At 35.4% G+C, this 19,427-nt stretch overlaps 1 protein-coding gene across 1 annotated transcript; it reads left to right on the plus strand.

The window, feature by feature from the left end:
- Nucleotides 1–1,637: 1,637 nt before the first annotated feature.
- On the plus strand, nt 1,638–9,334 carry LOC138329000 (angiopoietin-related protein 7-like). The gene is made up of 5 exons (XM_069275700.1): nt 1,638–1,755; nt 4,517–4,638; nt 5,258–5,354; nt 6,256–6,417; nt 8,182–9,334. Exons 1-5 carry the CDS (start codon nt 1,638–1,640, stop codon nt 8,427–8,429), a joined length of 747 nt encoding a protein of 248 aa, XP_069131801.1. The 3' UTR covers nt 8,430–9,334.
- Nucleotides 9,335–19,427: the final 10,093 nt, after the last annotated feature.

Here is a 19,427-nt window from a genome sequence, read left to right on the forward strand (position 1 = left end):
AGAGTGCTTTGTATGGTCTATTGCAAAACTGTTTGTTCACTAAATACTTGATTATTTCCAAATAATTGACTTTTTTTGGTTAACCGTTACTGTTTTCATGTAATCAATCTCTGATTATGGTTTTATAAGGATTTGAAGATCTCAAGTAGGATTTTAATTAATGTTTATATAGACTCACTTATAAAAAAAAACTACGAAAATAAGATGACAATGCATTAGCGTCGTCTGTCAACATCTATCAGTTGACAAACATAGATTTGGTCAAAGTTTATAAAAGCGGCTCTCATGTATAATGTTTACCCACGTGTGGACTGTGGCACCAACAGAGCGTAACAAGAGGATCCCCTGAGATTCCCCCGCATCATTGCTACAATCCCGATTAACTACGGCATTTTTATAAAGAAATATCCCAATAAGGTTATCAACTCTATCATTCGGCAAAATTTGTTATTTTTTACGATTAAAAATATTACGAAAACCTAATGGGACTTTACCATCTGGCCATACATCTAGTATTGACAGTGTGTAAGGTTAACGGTACGGGAATCAATATTGTGTTCAGATACAAAGTCTGGGTACATCTTATATCATGACAGCATGGATACATTTTGGTAGATCTGGCCTTTGGCTGCCACTCTCCGAAGGGTAAATTGCGCTCCATGGTGCTGTATAGTTAAATATTTGTCTACTTTGTCCCGCATTACTGTTCGTATCCTATGATGTAATCTTGTTCATTTTGTATGTCTTAATAAAGGGGCAGATCGCCTCGAAAATTTGACATTTTTTTGTCCACACGGTTGGATTTACTTCCTTGTCCCATAATATCATGAGATTGATAATAATCTAGCTCTGGTCTGGCCTCTCCTGTTGCAAATTGTCGGTGAGCTAAAGTATACACGATGATAGTATAAATATATATTATTGCAGCGTGAGTGAACTGGGTCAATAATCGGTGACCGAATAAGAAAAACAAAAACTAAATGTTTTTGAAATGTTGTAGATAATATCTTATTTACTATCTGTTTCATTTCTTGAATACACCTTGCATTGAAACTCACGGGTGGAACAAAACTGGATTTGTTGTGGAGATCAGAAGAAATGACATGGTTGATTGTTGCTTTGTTGCTCACTGGTATTTATTCCACAACAGTATCATACTTTAGATTTTCCGATGGTTGTTTTTTTTTTTTTTTTTTTTTTTTTTTCTTTTTTGAAATAAAATCTTCTAATTTTAAATGTTTGAAAATAAAAAGAACAATTTAATTGCCTAAGACCAATATAGGTTAGGTTTATCGAGATAATTCATGATGCTATATTGTTTTGCTACCTCATCTCTTGTAATTTGTATAAAAAGTAAAGTTTTTGAGTTGCAATGTATTTTCAATGAAATTTTAGAAAACTCATTATTGTTAAATTTTGAGGTTTGATCAAATAAGATATCTATGACTGACCATGCTAGGAAGTTATAGAAATATTTGACATCATTTATTTCAGTGTGTAAAATCGTCGGTACAATAGAAATGGCCGAACAAATATGGGATACAGGAATAGTCAAAAACATCACACGTGTACATTCGGAAACCAATACCATTCGGAACACATTGACTGTGTCGTCCATAGAGTGTGTAGTGGTCACCATGACGTATAATCGGTCACTGGCGATGTATGACGAGCTATCACACCAATGTCGAGTACTAGATACCATTCATCAGTCTACAGACGTGGACAAGACAAATCTACTCTACGTCATATCAGGTAATGTGACGTCATTTAAAGGGCGCACGACAATAAATGTGACTGAATTATATACACCTCTATTCTATGCTGTATTTGCATATAGGTTTAGTACAGTTGTGTAGGTTTTTATTATGACGTCATGTGTTTGCGAACGTAACTTCATGCTTTTGATAGAAAACGACGTGACTTTCGCTCACAATAAAAATCTACCTGCAAGAGTGGTTACTCTGTAACTCCGTAATATGCTAGAGATATCGGAACAACATTGTAGTAATGCTGACGTTTTCAGAAGAATCGAGTCGATGGTCAGGTCGATTGTTTATGCTTCGAAAAAAGAATGCATTCCGATGTTGTCACACATGCGATTTAAACAGCGGTTTGTTCTGCATCTGCAAAGATCGATAACGGTAGTATGACGTCATTCGATGTCTGCTGACGTTGACAATTTGTGACGTGAAACTGAGAAAATAATAGTTCGGGTCAAAGTTTAAAATGTCGACCGATCAAAAGTCCGGAAAGTTATATTTAACTAATGGATTATTGATATATTTATCCAACAACCAGCATATTTATACAATGTCCTGAGAGTGAATATTCATCAATTGACTACCATGAACTACTCTTCATGAAGTTTTATGAATTAATGAACAAACGTGATTGTTCATGATCAATGTGTTAAAAATTGTTCTTGAAGTTTTATGAATGACTGATATTCATTAAAATTCTTCAAAATTAATGCTCCTTGACATGCTATTTCATTCATTTTGATGAATTTTAATGAATATCCACTGAAGTCACATGACTTGTCACATGACCTTATCAGTCACATGACTTCTATATACATTTCCCGCCAAAACAGTCACGATCCAAAATGGCTGCTGTATCTGCTGGCGTGTGTAAGAGGAAACATTATTCATTTTAAAATAGCACATTATTGAATGGATTATTCCATTCCTGGATTTCCTTAAGCACAGATGATCACTTTCAGTAAGTTTTGATTTATCTGCAGAGTTCTTTTTCAACATGAAAACTGATATATAGTGATTAGTGTACAACGATTTCATGTTGAAAAAGAACTACAGATAAATCAAAACTTACTGAAAGTGATCATCTGTGCTTAAGGAAATTTGATATTGATATAGTGATCTGCCCTGTAGGTAGGGCGTCAGAATTGTACCTGCTGCCCCTATTGCATGCTAGTAAAAGGCGACTAAATTTAGGATCTTATCTTTTCTCTTCTTCCTAACTGATTTCATGCCCCTGTGAGGAAGGCTCTGAGTTCTGTCCCCTGGCCAAGACCCACCAAAGTCTATAAAACTGGTAGTTTCTGCTCCTGCTTAGCGCACAGCATACAGGGAATGGGACGACTGGTTCACCCATTGTCAGTAGAATGTGACCGGATGGAATGTGTTGCTTGGTGTCTTCGGCGGCATGCTTCAGTGATATAGCACTATAAAAAGGGCAACTGCTCCACTATACAAGAAGACACAACACGAACATACCGCAGTCTCCTAAAACACGCACCTCGCACTTCACACACGCTACACATTGCATACATGAGAGGCCGTCCTTATATGACCCTGGCTGTTAATAGGACGTTAAAATAATCAAACAAACAAACAAAGTTATTGATTATGCATAGATATTGGTTTGTGAAATTTTGTCAAATGTTATTGAATTAAATTGTCCATAGAAACTATCATGATTTACAACTATAGGTTTATTTTGGACGAATACTAATTTACTTGGAATGTATCATGAAATTGATTGCTGCATATCCCTGAAAACAGATTTTGTTACCACTTTTCTGTGGCAGTATGAAAATATAATGAACACAGTAAACTGTTGATGAATTCATGTTAAACTCTTCTTCCATATTAATATATGAATTACACCTAATGTCATAAGAATTTGTGTTCACAAATATTGAATTGATTGCAATAGAATTGCCATTGGTTTGATAGAAAATTTCACTCATGAACCCCCAGTAGAGTTCATGAAATTTAGATGCCGCTTACTCCAACTTGCATTCATTAAACTTCATGAACACGGCTCAAGTTCGTGATTATTTATGATGTTTTTAAGTTTATGAATATTCTCAAAATATTCATGAACTTATTATGAATTTTCATGAATAGGTTGTTCATGATGAATGTTCATGAATTCACGAACGAAAGGATTCATGAGTGTTCATGAAATATTTTTCCTGATTTATTCATGAAGTTTTAAGTTCATGAATTGCATAAAATACTCACGAATGATTGAAGAATATTCATGAATGTTATGCATGAATTATTCATGAATGTTCATGATTATTCATGAACGTCTCGCAGGGGTAGTATTCTATTTCATTTCATCACTCTTAGCATAAACTTTATTACTCTCAATTTAGCTCAAAGTTGTGGTTGCTTTCACAAGCATGATGCCTCGTATTCCCCTGTGGCTTGGTCTAGCGATTTGAAGAATTTGGGAAATTTAGAAATAAAATTAGTAAATTACTGAAATCGAATTGATGAATCGCCATGAATATCTCATGCCGATCAGTTTACTGTGATGTGGCATCTTATTAGATTGATACTGAACATAGCCACTTGTTCTACATTGTAAAATCCACGAAATTGAAGGATAATTGATAAATAGCTTTCCACGTCATGACAATAATGTCCATTTGGAAAGAAACGAAACAATACCAATAGGATTCACAAAGGAATCAATATTTGATCTAAATTGTAAATGTATTTTTTATATTTTGTTCTATAATGATATTTTATGAATTTAGATGTGAAAACATGCGATGACCTTGACCCTAGGTATTGGTCTGGTGTGTATTGTATCACACCCGTACATGGGATATCTTTTGATGCCTACTGTGATTTGGATACTGAGGGAGGCCCTTGGACGGTGAGTATTGTATTTTATCATACGGTCCATACTGTGGTTTAAGTGATACGTGCATCTGCATAATTAAGTAATACATTTTTAATGTTGCATGGGAATGGTTAAATTTGCATAAATACGTTTACTCATAATATGTAATAGATGGAAATTAAACACAGCCTTTCAACAATTAATCTACTCACCGCTAGCTTTGAACAACCACCTGGTTGCTTTTTGTGGTCGGTTAGGAGCTTCAGACGGACATGGAGAGGGAATCAATCACACGATTAACGTCACGTGACTATATCAGGCTGGTAATAGACCGGCGGTAGTTGACTGCAGGTTTAGTGCGCGGATTCACACAGTTTGCAAACTTTCTTTGATAACCCGATGAAGTAAAAAAAACATAGAGAAATCAATGCTTAAAACACATACTAATCTATCACTCTTGATGCGTTTTGCTATTCTAAAATATCCTAAGATAGATAATTGCGAATCGTGTCATGTCCGGTTGTTCATTATCAATTAACTTTCACTTCACGGTATCTCATCTCTCACGGGAACTCGTCGCTCCTCAAATTCCCATTCCTTATATTGATAATATAGAATATGTAACTGCATAGTCTAGTGTTGTATACCACAGGTAATCCAAAACCGTCAAAGTAAGGAAGTTGACTTCTACAGGAATTGGGATGAGTTCAAGTCTGGGTTTGGTGATCTCCATGGTAACTTCTGGTTAGGTGAGAGTTTACCTTTCAAGGCAACTTACTTTTTTATTATTTTGTTTGCCGTTATTTCATACAAATAATCTCATTTTGCAAGAATTAAGACATTGTACATTTTTCATCAAAATCAAAACATAAACAACATTGCTTAGTGTAATTTTTGGACAGATAACTTGTTATTTTTCTATGCTCGTATGAAGATCACGTATCTCTGCCATTACCTATTTTTAACCTTTTTCTCTTCTTACAATTTATTAAGACGCACAATTTTGCCTTCAACCAATGTGAAATCGTTCACTTTCGTGGAAGACAAATTTTAAAATTTCTTTTGGAAATAAATTTGCAAAAGGAAGCCAGGTACACAGTTGATATGTGACGAAGTGGACCTTTTAGCTTTATTTATGACCTTGAGTAAAACCGCAATTATATCAAGCTTAGCTTCGATTAAAACATCCATATTCTTATTTTTAACTAGCATACTACTGTTAACAGAAATGTGTAGCATTCGTTCATGTATGACCTCTTAACTATCTCAATCCTCGATACTCTAGGGTTTCCGATCACTTACGATCTCTACGCTCCTGGACTATCTCATAGTCTAGCTCAGAGGAAAAACTCTAAATTACCTGCTCTTTTCTGTTGCCTCCCGTTTTACTTTGAGATAGTCCAGGTGTGTAGAGATCGTAGGTGATCGGAACCCCTGGAGTATCGCAAAATGAACAATGTCAAATTACAGGGGGACGTATTTTCGTTGTTTGAGGTAAAAAACGAAAACCACGAAGAGTAAACCCCACGATATATAATAATTCCACAGTACTACCTCTTTTTAACCTTTACTGTAAATTGTTTATAAGTAAACATAACACATATATCCTGATGAAAATTCTTTATTTACCATCTTCTGTATTGATATAAGGGAACGACCAGCTCTCTGTCCTGACCGAGACACCGTGTGTATTACGTATACAGATGCACTCCTTAAACTGGACCTTTCGCTACGCTGAGTACTCGCAGTTCCAGGTTTCTAATGAGACGGATCAATATAGACTATACGTGAACGGGTTCAGCGGGGATGTCGGTAAGCGTATGACATGGTTAATATTTGGTAACAATTCACTCATGTGTGAGTGAAATAATCTGCTCTGTATAAATATCTGGATCAGCAATCTGTCGTATCTTTTCAATTAGTTTTTCTCTCTCATGTTTTTAGACACGATACAATATGTTGTTTTTGCATCTTCATTCGGTATTTATTACCGTGTTTGTCTTCCTTGATTTGCGTTATCTGTCGCCACTTTTACAGGGACTTGTCTGCCGTTTTGGCTTTGTTTTGTCCATCAAATCTAACAAGCTCCTTAAACGGCCTCATAACTTGTCTCACCTACTTTGCCCCAGCTTTAGTCACTACAGCGGCTGACTTCACTATTCCTCTGTCAACTTTTCCTCGTCCACATTACGAGATCGTAGATTGGATTCTGTACATTACCTCCAACTCTCCTACATAGAAAAGGGCATCAACATCAATCTTTGCCAGTCTGAACATCCGCTCTGTGTCATCAATCAGTGTACATTAGAGTTCTCTGTCGGACATCTGGTCAAGCTTTACCAGTGCTTTCCTGATAGCTATAGCCCGTTTCCAAGCTGTACAGGTATTTCACTGTAATCTTTTCGTAAACGTCCCATTATCATAGCTGTACTTGGCTCTCTCTTACTGTGAATCTAACTCCTAATACGTCTGCTACCATCCTTTTCTTGTGCGTATATTTAAGTGCCGCCTTGTTGGTGTCCTTACTCTGACCTATTTGTAAGGCCTTGATCCGATCTTGCCTCCGTCTGCATGACCTTTACCTTCACAAATCCCACAGATTTATGTCATCTGACCTTTAAATTTATTGTCTTGTCTTCTGAGAAGTTCCTTCTTCATAACCGTTGATCTTTGTCGATGGTATGCTCGAATAGACTTGAAGGCCCTTTCCGGTAAGCAGAGGGCTAAGGCTCACTGCCCAGATGTCATCACTCCAATTTTGTACTACGGCAAACTTCTCAAAACCTTTAAGAAACGCATCTATATCACCTTTTATTCATTATACTTCAGTAGCTTAGGTCGCAAACTTTGACCTTGAGTCCTCTGTATGTGACCCTGACCTCTCGTTCCTTTCTTGCTCTGTCTAAAATCTGTTTAACTACAGGTCATTTTCCATTCTCATTTTTTTCTAGTTGAAACTGTCCAATTCTCTCGGCTTCCTAAAGTTCACGCTTGCATAACTCCTCCTCATTTTGTTGCTTCTCGTCGTCACGCCTCCCCGCTCTTTCTCTTTACAACCCAAAATATTTTGAATAACTCACTGAGGTACTAATAAAGCATTCGTTTCCGTGCTTTTATTTTCTTTTACAATAAAACAAATTCAGTTGTGGCACAATCATATCCAATAGTTCAGCCAATGAAAAACGAAAACGTTCTATATGTATGACGTCATAATATTCTATTTACAATTCTTTCGGTCTATGAAAAATAGCCCGAAAGATATAATCTAGCGCTTTGGAAATTAAACGTTATTGTTTGCTTTGATCGTTTTGAAGAATTGCATGTAGTCGCATCTCATAATTAATATTTAAGATCTGCATCAATGACTAGTTCTTTTTAAAGGTCATAACAGTAATTTGAGAAAATTGTCTTGTTTTATTTTATTTGAGATTAATATAGTAATTACATTAATCTTGTGCTTTACAATATTTCTAATACAGCAATTGATTTCCAAAATATTTTAGTTCGTCCCTGTAGCTTTAAAACACTTTAGTTCTATTTATAAATATTAATATACGCATGTCATTCTCGTGATAGGCAATGTGATGCAGTGGACTAGCGGTTACATGTTTTCAACGCCCGACAGAAGGAACGACGTCAACTCACGTAGTTGTACCGAAATGCGACGATCCTCGTGGTGGCACAGGAAGTGTACAAAAGTAAATCTGAACGGCGTGTATGACGCTCCCCCTAGCACGAGTTACATGATTTTTTGGTTCAACTTTTATGGTCAGAAAGAACCAATTCAGTTGAAGACAACGAAAATGATGTTAAAGAAGCCATGATTACAATGAACCATCATAAAACTTCATATTATTCTCGCACTTTGAAAGGGAAATTTCATATGATACCCAGTGCTAGGATTTCCCATCTCGTCCGATCTGTCCGGTACCTTCACGTGATTTTTGGCGGGATTTAGCCCATTCATGTAACAGTCCGCGAATGTGACGTCATACTCAACATTATTGGAAAAATGTGCATTCAGTCATTTACCATGTATTCTTTTGTTGTTATTTTTTAATTATTGAAACAGTATGTACCGATTGATCAATGTTTTACTTTGATATAAGCGAACTATAGTTTTACGCGGAAAATAACTGAAGCGCATATGATCAGCAAAATTTGGTCTATTAATAATGAAGATTTCAAAAGCAAACGAAACCTACAAAATGACCGCGGTAAAATCCATTTACCAGAAGATTTGATCAAAAATGACAATCGACTAACAAATGAAGGAAATCTCAATATATGTCACTATATGCAATATATCTAAGAATCAAACGTTTGGGCCGCGGTGACCGAGTGGTTAAGATGTCTCGACATGTTACCACAAGCTCTCCACCTCTTTTTCGCGAGTTCGAATCGCATGTGCGGCAGTTGCCAGGTACTGACCTCTGGTCGGTGGTATTTCTCCGTGTATTCTGACTTTCCACCACCAATAAACCTGGCACGTCCTTACATGACCCTGGTTGTTAATAGGACGTTAAACTAATAAAAAAAAAATCCACACGACCGTTTATCTTAAAGGTATATTATCTGTGTGCGTACCGAAAACACTACTGTCTGCATCTAAAAAAATAGGGTAATGCTAAACTTTAGACCCTGTGTATATATGATACCATCGTTTGGAACTCACTAATGGAATCGTTTTGTTTTATTGTTTAACGTCATATTAGCAGCCATTTAAGGACGTGCCAGGTTTAAGACGTGGTGAAAGTTTGTATACCCAGAGAAAAATTACCGACTAGCGGTCAATACCTGACAACTGCCCCACATTTGAACGTGTTGAAATATGTCGGGACTTGTTTTTTTCGAAGATAATTTCATTCAATATGCTCATTGATTGATACATACGTACTCCGTACTTTCGGGTAGGTATTGGTTATGACGTCATGTGTTTGCGAGCATAACGTCATATTTTTCGGGAAACCACATGATGAATTGCGCTCACAAAATAATAAAATCACAATGTAGTCCTACCCGCAAAGGAGCTAAATCTGTTATATGAAAAGACAGTACATGTAATACTAGTTTCGATGATAATACCGTAAAATGCATATATACTTCATGTAAATATGTAAGCATATTTTTAACATCCACAAAATAGCACACCATCACTCATAGTTATTGAATAAAAATAAATAAAAAGAGAGTACAAATAGATAATGTACAGATACTGAAGCTAAAACATATATAACTGGAAAGATAAACATGGAAGCATAACGCTCAAAACACCCTCTCTTTTACATAAAGGAACTTAGATTAATTCTTATGTTAAAAATACATGCTATGTTTATATTTATCACTGAAATATTTTCAAATCAAGACATCCACAAAGGATTGAAAAGTGTTTTATGTTGAAGATAATACTCTAATAATAGTAAAAATTGTTCTTTGTTTAGCTCTTAATTAAGAAATAGATGATTGATATCTACCAGTTTTTCACCGAAAATGCTTAAAGTACGTTACCTATAAAATCAGAACCTTGCAAAAGCCACGAATAAAAAAATACAATACGATATTTTATCGATAAGTCCTAAAAAATCAAGTTGTCATATTTAATGGAAATTAACACATCTTCAATTAGTGTCACAGGGTATCCATGATGTGGCGACATATTAACCACCGCGGTCCTGTTAAATAACTATATAGTTATGAATAACGTCACTTGTACTAGTAGGTTAATATTTTAGAGTTTAGTATCATAGATGTCATAGAATAACGGATGTTAAAATTATATGTGCCGTAATAAGGCGAAAATTGTGACATGCTAGTTTTATGAATTCAACTATAACATAATTCAAATGTCTTATTAAACCTTTATTACAACACATAATTTATGCAATGTGAAAGTTCTTGTGTCCATGCTTTATGTACGTTTAGATGAAAACATTCCCACATAAGTCACTTTACAATTACAAATAACACTGTGGAAATGTGAAATGAAAATGTACAGTAGACCACATCTTGTTATCATGGTTTGACTGTATGTACTCATTTCACTGTACACGTAAATATAGTGATGTTTTGAGCTTCTATTATTTGTATATTGAAATATATGTATATTCTTATTTTCAAATTGTTGGTATTTTTGGTGGTGAATAACATATTTAAAGCTCTTTTTGATGTGTATTTGAAAAAAAATACCACATATATAACTTGAAATGAAATTAAATTGTCTTCAATTGACAAGTATATCTGATGAAAAATTATTCAATAATGGGGAAAATTGCATAAACTTCAAGAAATAAGATGAGAATTTAGCAATCTAGAATACAGTGTCATAGACGTCATAGAAAAGCTGATGTTAAATGTAATCGAATTGTCTTCAAATGACAATTATATGATAAGTTCCCTAGGTAATTATTGTATTTATTAATGGGAAAATGTATGACATAAATTAGATAAGATGCCATCATTACGCCTGTCTGTAATTTTAATTCGTGAGTAAAATAAAGAAAAAAATATGTGTAAGACTTATTTTATCTGTGATCTGTCATCCCCAACTATCTGCCCTTGCGGTTAGGTATTGATTTTGACGTCATGTGTTTGCGCGAGTGTAACGTCATATTTTTAAAAGGGTCACTACATATACGCTACCAAACCAAACATTTTAATTTTTTTTCAATTACAACTATAACATGAAAACATCTTAATTGAATGCCTAAGATGAAATAACAACACCAAACAAATACATTATTCACTTATATATCCATGTAAAAGGAGGCTCATTCTGCTGGTTTGCCGCATGGTGCAGAGATCAACCCACTAAGTAATATTACATAGGCAACAGTGTTAAAGTTTGTTAAAGGATTGTAAAGTATTATTAAAACAGCAGAATATTAGTTAGCTATTGTGTTCTATAATTATAGTCTAGGTTCTCATATAACACTAGACAGAAAAAAGGTTTGGATTCAGCTCAAACTCCAACTAGAGTAGCCATTGTCAAAATTGATGTTTTGATCCTAAATCTAAATCTGAATTTCCAAATTCATATCACGGTCATCTTGGAATAATTACATGTCAGAAAAAAAATACTTTTGAAATTCATATTTAGCCAGCCAATTAGCGCCAAGTCAAAATTCTATCTTGTATTCACAGGGGCCATTTCGAGCATCATTTTTTCATTTAGTTGGTCGTTCCCGATGCAGTGATATTCACTACTGCGCGCGTTATAGAAATTCATGTAAATTTTACACTAAGTAAGGATAAGTGTAGTAATAATGGCAAGCTGACAACTTTTTCGACTCTAAACAATTATGCATTTCGATAAAGTTATGTACCTTTATTGGGGAAAACATTACTACATACTCCAAAATAATGACGTCACTATCGATACCACCGGCAAGGGAGATAATTTTGTAATATCGCCGGAAAACCTAATTAGGCCCTAACTGCGCTTAAGAAAGTTTATAGTTATTGAAATGTTGAATGTCCATAGTCGTATTTTAAAAATTGAATGTAAACATTTCTCCTTCGAGACGAACAAGAGGTTATGTCCTCGTTGGCAATCAGTTGTTATGTAAATAACCCCTAAGTTTCAAAATTGATGCCCGTAAGTCACATTCGAGGTCAATGTACAACAGTTACATCCGAGGCGTTCCGAGTGTACTTTGACTGGTCAGATTTGTTCAAACAGAGGTAGGAACATGTTACATAGATACGACTGTTTCACAGTAACATCATGTCATTGAGAACCTCTGATTGGTACTGGCAACTGTTTTCCCGTTTTTTGTTAACATAGATCATAGCCAAACGGAAACAGATTCGTCGTGTGCTATTTTAACAGTGATCGAGATTCGTAACTTTATCTCTTATCAAGAACAAATGCTAATGGAATGTCATTAGTCGTTGAGAGTTTAATGTAAAATGTAAAGATGCGACACTTATGGAGGTGTTATGGTGGAATACGCTGTGGATAATTTTAAACGTTGATTTAATGTTGAATATGACGTGCATCAGAATAAGGTAAAAACTCAGGCTCCAACACATTTTACCGAGGTGGTTGAAGTTAATATTTTATGAAGGTTATAAACGCTTCGTCAGTCAACAGTGCTGTTTGTCGCATTAAAAATGCACGAGTTTAATTTGAATCTCACTTAGGGGATACAGTATAGTCTATATCAACACTTTAAAAAGGTATCGGTACCCAACGCAGAGTCATCGTGTAAATAGAGAATACACGGTTAGTATCTTACAATACAAGGTTTATTTTGGTGCGAGACTTAGGAAAGCCGAGATGACGAGGCTTTGCCGAGTCATCTCGGCTTTCCGTGTCGAGCACCAAAATAAAACTTGTATTGTAAGATAATAACCGTGTATTCTGTTTATCCTGCAACCATTATGGCTTTCAAAACGAAAGCAAATTGACAGTTCCTTACTTTGTTTCGCTCGAAGCGAGACGCTTCTTTGATGCGGAGGTAAAGATTCATTCACTTAACCGAATGAGAGTGTACTCCTTTTTACTGCCGTGGGAAATAAATAAGCGCATTCACAAACAGTAACCGTAATTCTATTCAGGGTGATATATCACTGAAAGGAAATGAAAATACTCAAATAACAACCAATACCCATTAAAGAATTACTTAACAATATATACATTTGTCATGAGCCAAGAAAAAGACGACACCGCCATACGAGATTTTCGATATCGTAAAAATGACGTCATTTCGATGAATGTGACGTCACGTTTTAGCGGGACTGAATGACGTTTCATTCACCGGAAGGTTCAAGTTCTGGGTCAAGTTAGAAAAAGTTCCGTCAGATATGGAACAAATTCACGTGATCGTATTGACGGATAAAGCATATCGTATTGACGGATAAAGCACAAGTTTATCCGGCAGTAGTTATCGGTCAGTATGTGGGACAGTTGCAGGATAAAGGTTTGTCTCAGGTGACCAGTTATTCTCATAAGGACCTGATATCCACTATACTTTGTCGTAAACATGCCCGCATGCCCGTTCAGTAAAATATTTTGTTGTTATATTTTCTTTATTCACATACTGTTTTTTTTAATATAAAAGAGTGCCTATTTGATTATGAGAATATCACTATACCTTATTTTATATGTCGTAAAATGATAATTTTTGCCTTTTTGTAGATGATCGGGTCACACAACTTATGGGGGGTGTTAAAGGATAGGGAATTTATTTTCGGAACAAATTCACGTGATCGTATTGACGGATAAAGCATATCGTATTGACGGATAAAGCACAAGTTTATCCGGCAGTAGTTATCGGTCAGTATGTGGGACAGTTGCAGGATAAAGGTTTGTCTCAGGTGACCAGTTATTCTCATAAGGACCTGATATCCACTATACTTTGTCGTAAACATGCCCGCATGCCCGTTCAGTAAAATATTTTGTTGTTATATTTTCTTTATTCACATACTGTTTTTTTTAATATAAAAGAGTGCCTATTTGATTATGAGAATATCACTATACCTTATTTTATATGTCGTAAAATGATAATTTTTGCCTTTTTGTAGATGATCGGGTCACACAACTTATGGGGGGTGTTAAAGGATAGGGAATTTATTTCACAGTCGAAAGTTAGTATTTGAATGTTACAAAAGACCCCTCCCTAAAGCTTGTTTCTTGTTTAACTTTTAAAAGTGTATTTAGTCTAAAACTGTGACCTAAATTAACAGCTGAAAAACAGCTGCGTTGTCATCCATTGTTTGTTTAGTACAGTATCCACAGTTCTCACCGGTTGCTGTTGTTTCCTTCGGCAGTCCCGCATTAACAAGTAGCTGTTAGAACGTATTGGATAGCTATTGGAACAATAATGGACTGACAAAGGTAACAAAATCGGAGAACACTCGGTGAAATTAGGTAGGAAAATGTACTAGTGAGCCTCAGACAGTCGTATATTTCACACAATAGGCGGCTTTTGGATTATGTTTCTTACATTGGTCTCTGCATTTCGAGATAATTGTAATGTTCATTGGTTTCCTAACCAAATCTTTTCATTCAACAATCACACCGTTGATAACAAACTGATGTATTCTTTTTTTTTTAAAGTTATTGACTCCACTTGTATCGCCAACAGTTTAAATAGATACACATTCACTGACTCAGTTACAACAAATGGTGGGGGTGGGGGGGGGGGGGGGGGTTGTGTTGTTTAACTCATACACACCTAAAGACACATTTAGACTAAAAAAGGGGTTAGAATAGTACATGCTGCCCCTATTGCATGATCGTAAAAGGCGACTAAATTTAGTATGTTTTCTTTTCTCTTCTTCCTAACTGACTTTATCTTTCCTAATGCCTCCCTTGGCACCGCCTCATTTTTGGCCTTGAGTTGGGCATTTGCCCCTGTGAGGAAGGCTCTAGTTTTGTCCCCTGGCCGAGACACACCAAAGTCTATAAAAGTGGTAGTTTCTGCTCCTGCGTATCGCTCAGCATAAAGGGATTGGGATGACTGGTTCGCTCGTTGTCAGTATAATGTGACCGGGTGGGATGTGTTATTTCAGTGATATAGCACTATAAAAAGGGCAACAGTTCCACTATACAAGAAGACACAACATGAATATACCGCAGTCTCCCAAAACACGTACCTTGCACAACATATACGCAACACGACGCACACATGGGAGGCCGTCCTTACATGACCATAGCTGTTAAAGGGACAATTCACTCAGGCTAATTATTTTACATAACCAAGAAGCAAAAGATTTCATAAATGTATTGTTCTACATTTTCTTATGAAACATATAACATAATATATTGACAAATTCTACGTCATTGTTTAGAATTTTAATTGATACCGTTGTAATTACAAATCGTTGATCAATACAATTAAACAGGTACAATATGTTCCCATATCCGAGCCAAAGTCGCGCACGTTACATAACCACTATGGATGTGATATAATAATTTTTTTAAGCAAGACAATTCGCCTAATTAGGTAAACACACTTCTGTCAGAGCGATTTGAGCAGTTCTAGACAAAAGTAGCATTACTCTACGAGCAAGGGACTGGGGCCGGCATACAATTATTCGACCACAATGTGTAATGGCGGACAGCGAGTGAGTTTGAACATTCACACGCATTTCACCACCATGGGATTTTCTGACATATCACAGTAAAACCGACTGATCTAATTTCCGTTAGAACTGGGGGTTTTCCGATATATATACAAATTTTAATGTTCTCGTAAAATGAATTGTCTGAAACGTTAATTAATCAAACAAACAAACAAACAAAGTTTTAAATCAACGACTAGACCAGTTCATTATTAACGTCAAGATTTAGGTTAATACCTCTGTTGGAAACCTTTGAATATTTCTAAATATTGGCTCGGAACCAACTACTCTCTCTAAACCCGCTAGCAAGTCAGACACAGTGTTATAATAGCCAAATGTTCTTTCAATCCAAGGTAAACAATAGATAAACGGACATTTGTTTTCTCCAAATCATGGTATGTAGTTAGTTCCTGCACATAATAAATATTATAGTCTAAGATTACTTGATACAATGAGACATGCAAGATCTATTCACTTACCAAAATGTCCACTTATTACTGCACTTTGCTGATCGTTTTTTATAAAACATCTCCGTGGTGACTTTGTTGCCGCGTGCAACTGAATAGCTAGTAAGAATGAATTACCCGGAAGTGGTTGATATCCCGTCTAATTTATCTAATAATGCCGTGTTATTTTGTACACTTCAGAAATAAGCGAGTAAGTGAATGCTATAAATGATAAGGCATAAATTGCTCTTCTGAATTCCCATACGCACAGGGGAAAGTTATACCATTAACCACAACTTCCTCCATAAAGTCGCATACGTCAGCTTTTAATTGAGAAGTGAAATACTGCTGATGACCTTTAAAAGCGTAAACAATGGGGAAAACATAACGTTGTAAATTGCAATCAAGGAAGTCATGCATAACGTTAAAGCAAAACATATGCAAAGCGAAGATATTAACTAATATTTTACTGTCAAAATCCAGTAACAGGAAAGGGGGAACAATGACAGAAATAGGGGAAAATATAACACATGTATTTCAAGTGCGCAGTATATCATGTGCGTGAGAGAGAGTGATTTATGTAATGCCATTATATTGTAATGAAATTATCGGTTGAGGATGAAAACTAGTTAGGTAGGGGCATATCTGATCAGCCTTTATACTTTGTCTGGAACCCTTCTGTAATTAAGAGTTATCTATAGGTACAAATAATATATGTCATATCATAAAAAATAACATAATATTTAAGTGATAGAAAAGTATGAAGATATATATGGTTGTGCGTTGAATGAATCTCCTCTTGTGTGAGGACACTTAATTGTTGTGTTTTATACCATGAACTTTGAATAAAAATATTTTTGAACCTAACACGTTGTATACACGGTGGGAAAACAAAATGTTGTATTAAGTGTATCCTTCCTGCAGGGAAACATCTTATGGTGGGCGAACATCGGAATTAGACCCCAAGATTATTAAAACAGCCTTAGCTAGACATCGCCATCAGCAGATACCAAAAAAATGGTCATTTTTGATTGGCTGAGACATAACCGTAGTCAAGGTTTGTTGTATCATCCCGGAACCTCCGATAGAACATGACAGGTAACTATTATTATACGAAACCCTATTAACAAAGAAGGAAAAAAACATCTATACCATTAACGTATAGTAATAACAATGGGTTATCGCCTGTATGGTTTATCCCAATATTAAGAGTTTCCTAATGCTGATTAAATGAGCATTGCAGTATTTTATGTTTTTATGCAATAAGGAATAAAGGCAAAAACAAAGACTACAAATTAATGAAAGGACAAATGCAATACCAAGGCTCTATTGAGCAATGTAACTGGTGGGACATTCTGACCTGTTGTTTTCCTTTTTAAAATGAAGTGAATAGGGTTTGATGACATTTGATGAATTTGAAATGAGCTCGAAAATTTGTTTTTTTGGTTCGGCAATGATATTTTATGAAACGAGTCTAAGAAGTTTTTGTTTTTGTGAGCCTTGACCACTATTGAAAATTAAAACTTCCAGACGTTTTTAAAATCTCATATGAAAAGATCACAAATTTGAAATACTTTTTATTACATAACTATAACAACCTGCATTTCGAATTTCAGTTAAAATGTATTGCGAAAATCCAGCGATGGCCGCCATTTTGTCACTTGCCCTCACAAAACATGACGACGCGTCATTTTTCTGACGTCGCTTTATTGTTTCTGTCGGCGAATGACAATGACTCCGGATAATATTTCACTAGTGACATATGCAAAACTATTACAAGATATCAGGGAGTTATGTGATTTATTACTTTACTAATTAGTGATAGCAATATTGCCAAACCCAATATTTCTTCGTAAATCGCAAGCAATGTAACTCTCAAACTGCTGGCAACTATTGTTGTTCAGTAAGATATTAAAAATTCCTTTTGATTTATCACATAAAACTTTAACACTGTCTCTTTTGATTTGACGTCTTTGAGCGGGGGGATCGATAACGTTACTCCAGCTTCGCTCCACTACATTGTTTATTTTCCATTGCAATTATTTTAATTATTCATATGAAAACGATATTTAGCATTACCGTCTCTTTAACAGCGATAATACTGTCAGGCTGATTCCTATAGTCCTATGTTACAGTCCGTCTGGACACTGGATATACATTAACATAGATCATAGCCAAACGGAAACAGATTTGTCGTGTGCTTTTTTAACACTGATACAGAAGTTAATATTTTACGAAGGTTATAAACGCTTCGGCAGTCAACAGTGCTGTTTGGCGCATTAAAAATGCCCGAGTCTAATTTGAATATCACTTAGGGGATACGGTATAGTCTATATCAACACTTTAAAAATGTATCGGTACCCAAAGCAGAGTCAAAAAATAAAAGTTTGTCTCAGGTGACCAGTTATTCTCAATAAGGACCTGATATATACAATACGTCCTGTGATGTTACTTTGTCGTAAACATGCCCGCATGCCCGTTCTGTAAAATGCTTGTTGTTAATATTTTTAATACACATTTTTTTTTTTTAATATTGAATTTTAGAGTGCCTATTTGCTTATAAGGATATTACTTTACCTTATTTCATATGTTAGCAAATAATAATTCTGGCCTAGTTGTAGATGATTAATTGTGGTAGAATCAGGCCACACAACTTATAGAAAGGATTATAGGATAGGGACTTGATTTCACAGTCGGATATTTGCTTGTTTCTTTTTAACATTTAAAAGTAACTAACTTGTGTGTAATAAATTCCATATCTAACAACCACTAGTTGCATAATCTCTATTTATTGTATTAAGTCTAAAACTGTGACCTAAATTGATAGCTGAAAAAAACATCTGTGTTGTCATCCATTGTTTGTGTAGTAGAGCATCAACAGACAGGTCTTACCGGTTGCTGGCGTTTCTTCTGGCATTAACAAGTACGTATTGGGAAGCTATTGGAACAAAAGTGGCCTGAAAAAGGTAACAAAATAGGAGAACACACAGTGAAATTAGATAAAACAAAATATGCTAATGAACTTCAGAAAGTCGAATATTTCACACAATAGGCAGCTTTTGGATTATATTCCTTACGTTGGTCCCAACACTTCGAGATGAATGTAATGTTCCAATGATTATCTCCCTTTGGTGATTTAGATAGTTCATATCATTGGTTTGCTAACCATATCTTTTCATTCAACAATCACATCGTTGATGACAAAACTGGTGTATTCCTTTTTTAGAGTTCTTGACTCCACTTTAACCGCCAACAGTTTAGACATATACACGTTCACTGACTCAGTTACAGCAAATGGTCGGGTGGTTT

This window comes from Argopecten irradians, chromosome 8 (genome assembly GCF_041381155.1).
Source record: "Argopecten irradians isolate NY chromosome 8, Ai_NY, whole genome shotgun sequence".
NCBI classification, from domain to species: Eukaryota; Metazoa; Mollusca; class Bivalvia; order Pectinida; family Pectinidae; genus Argopecten; species Argopecten irradians.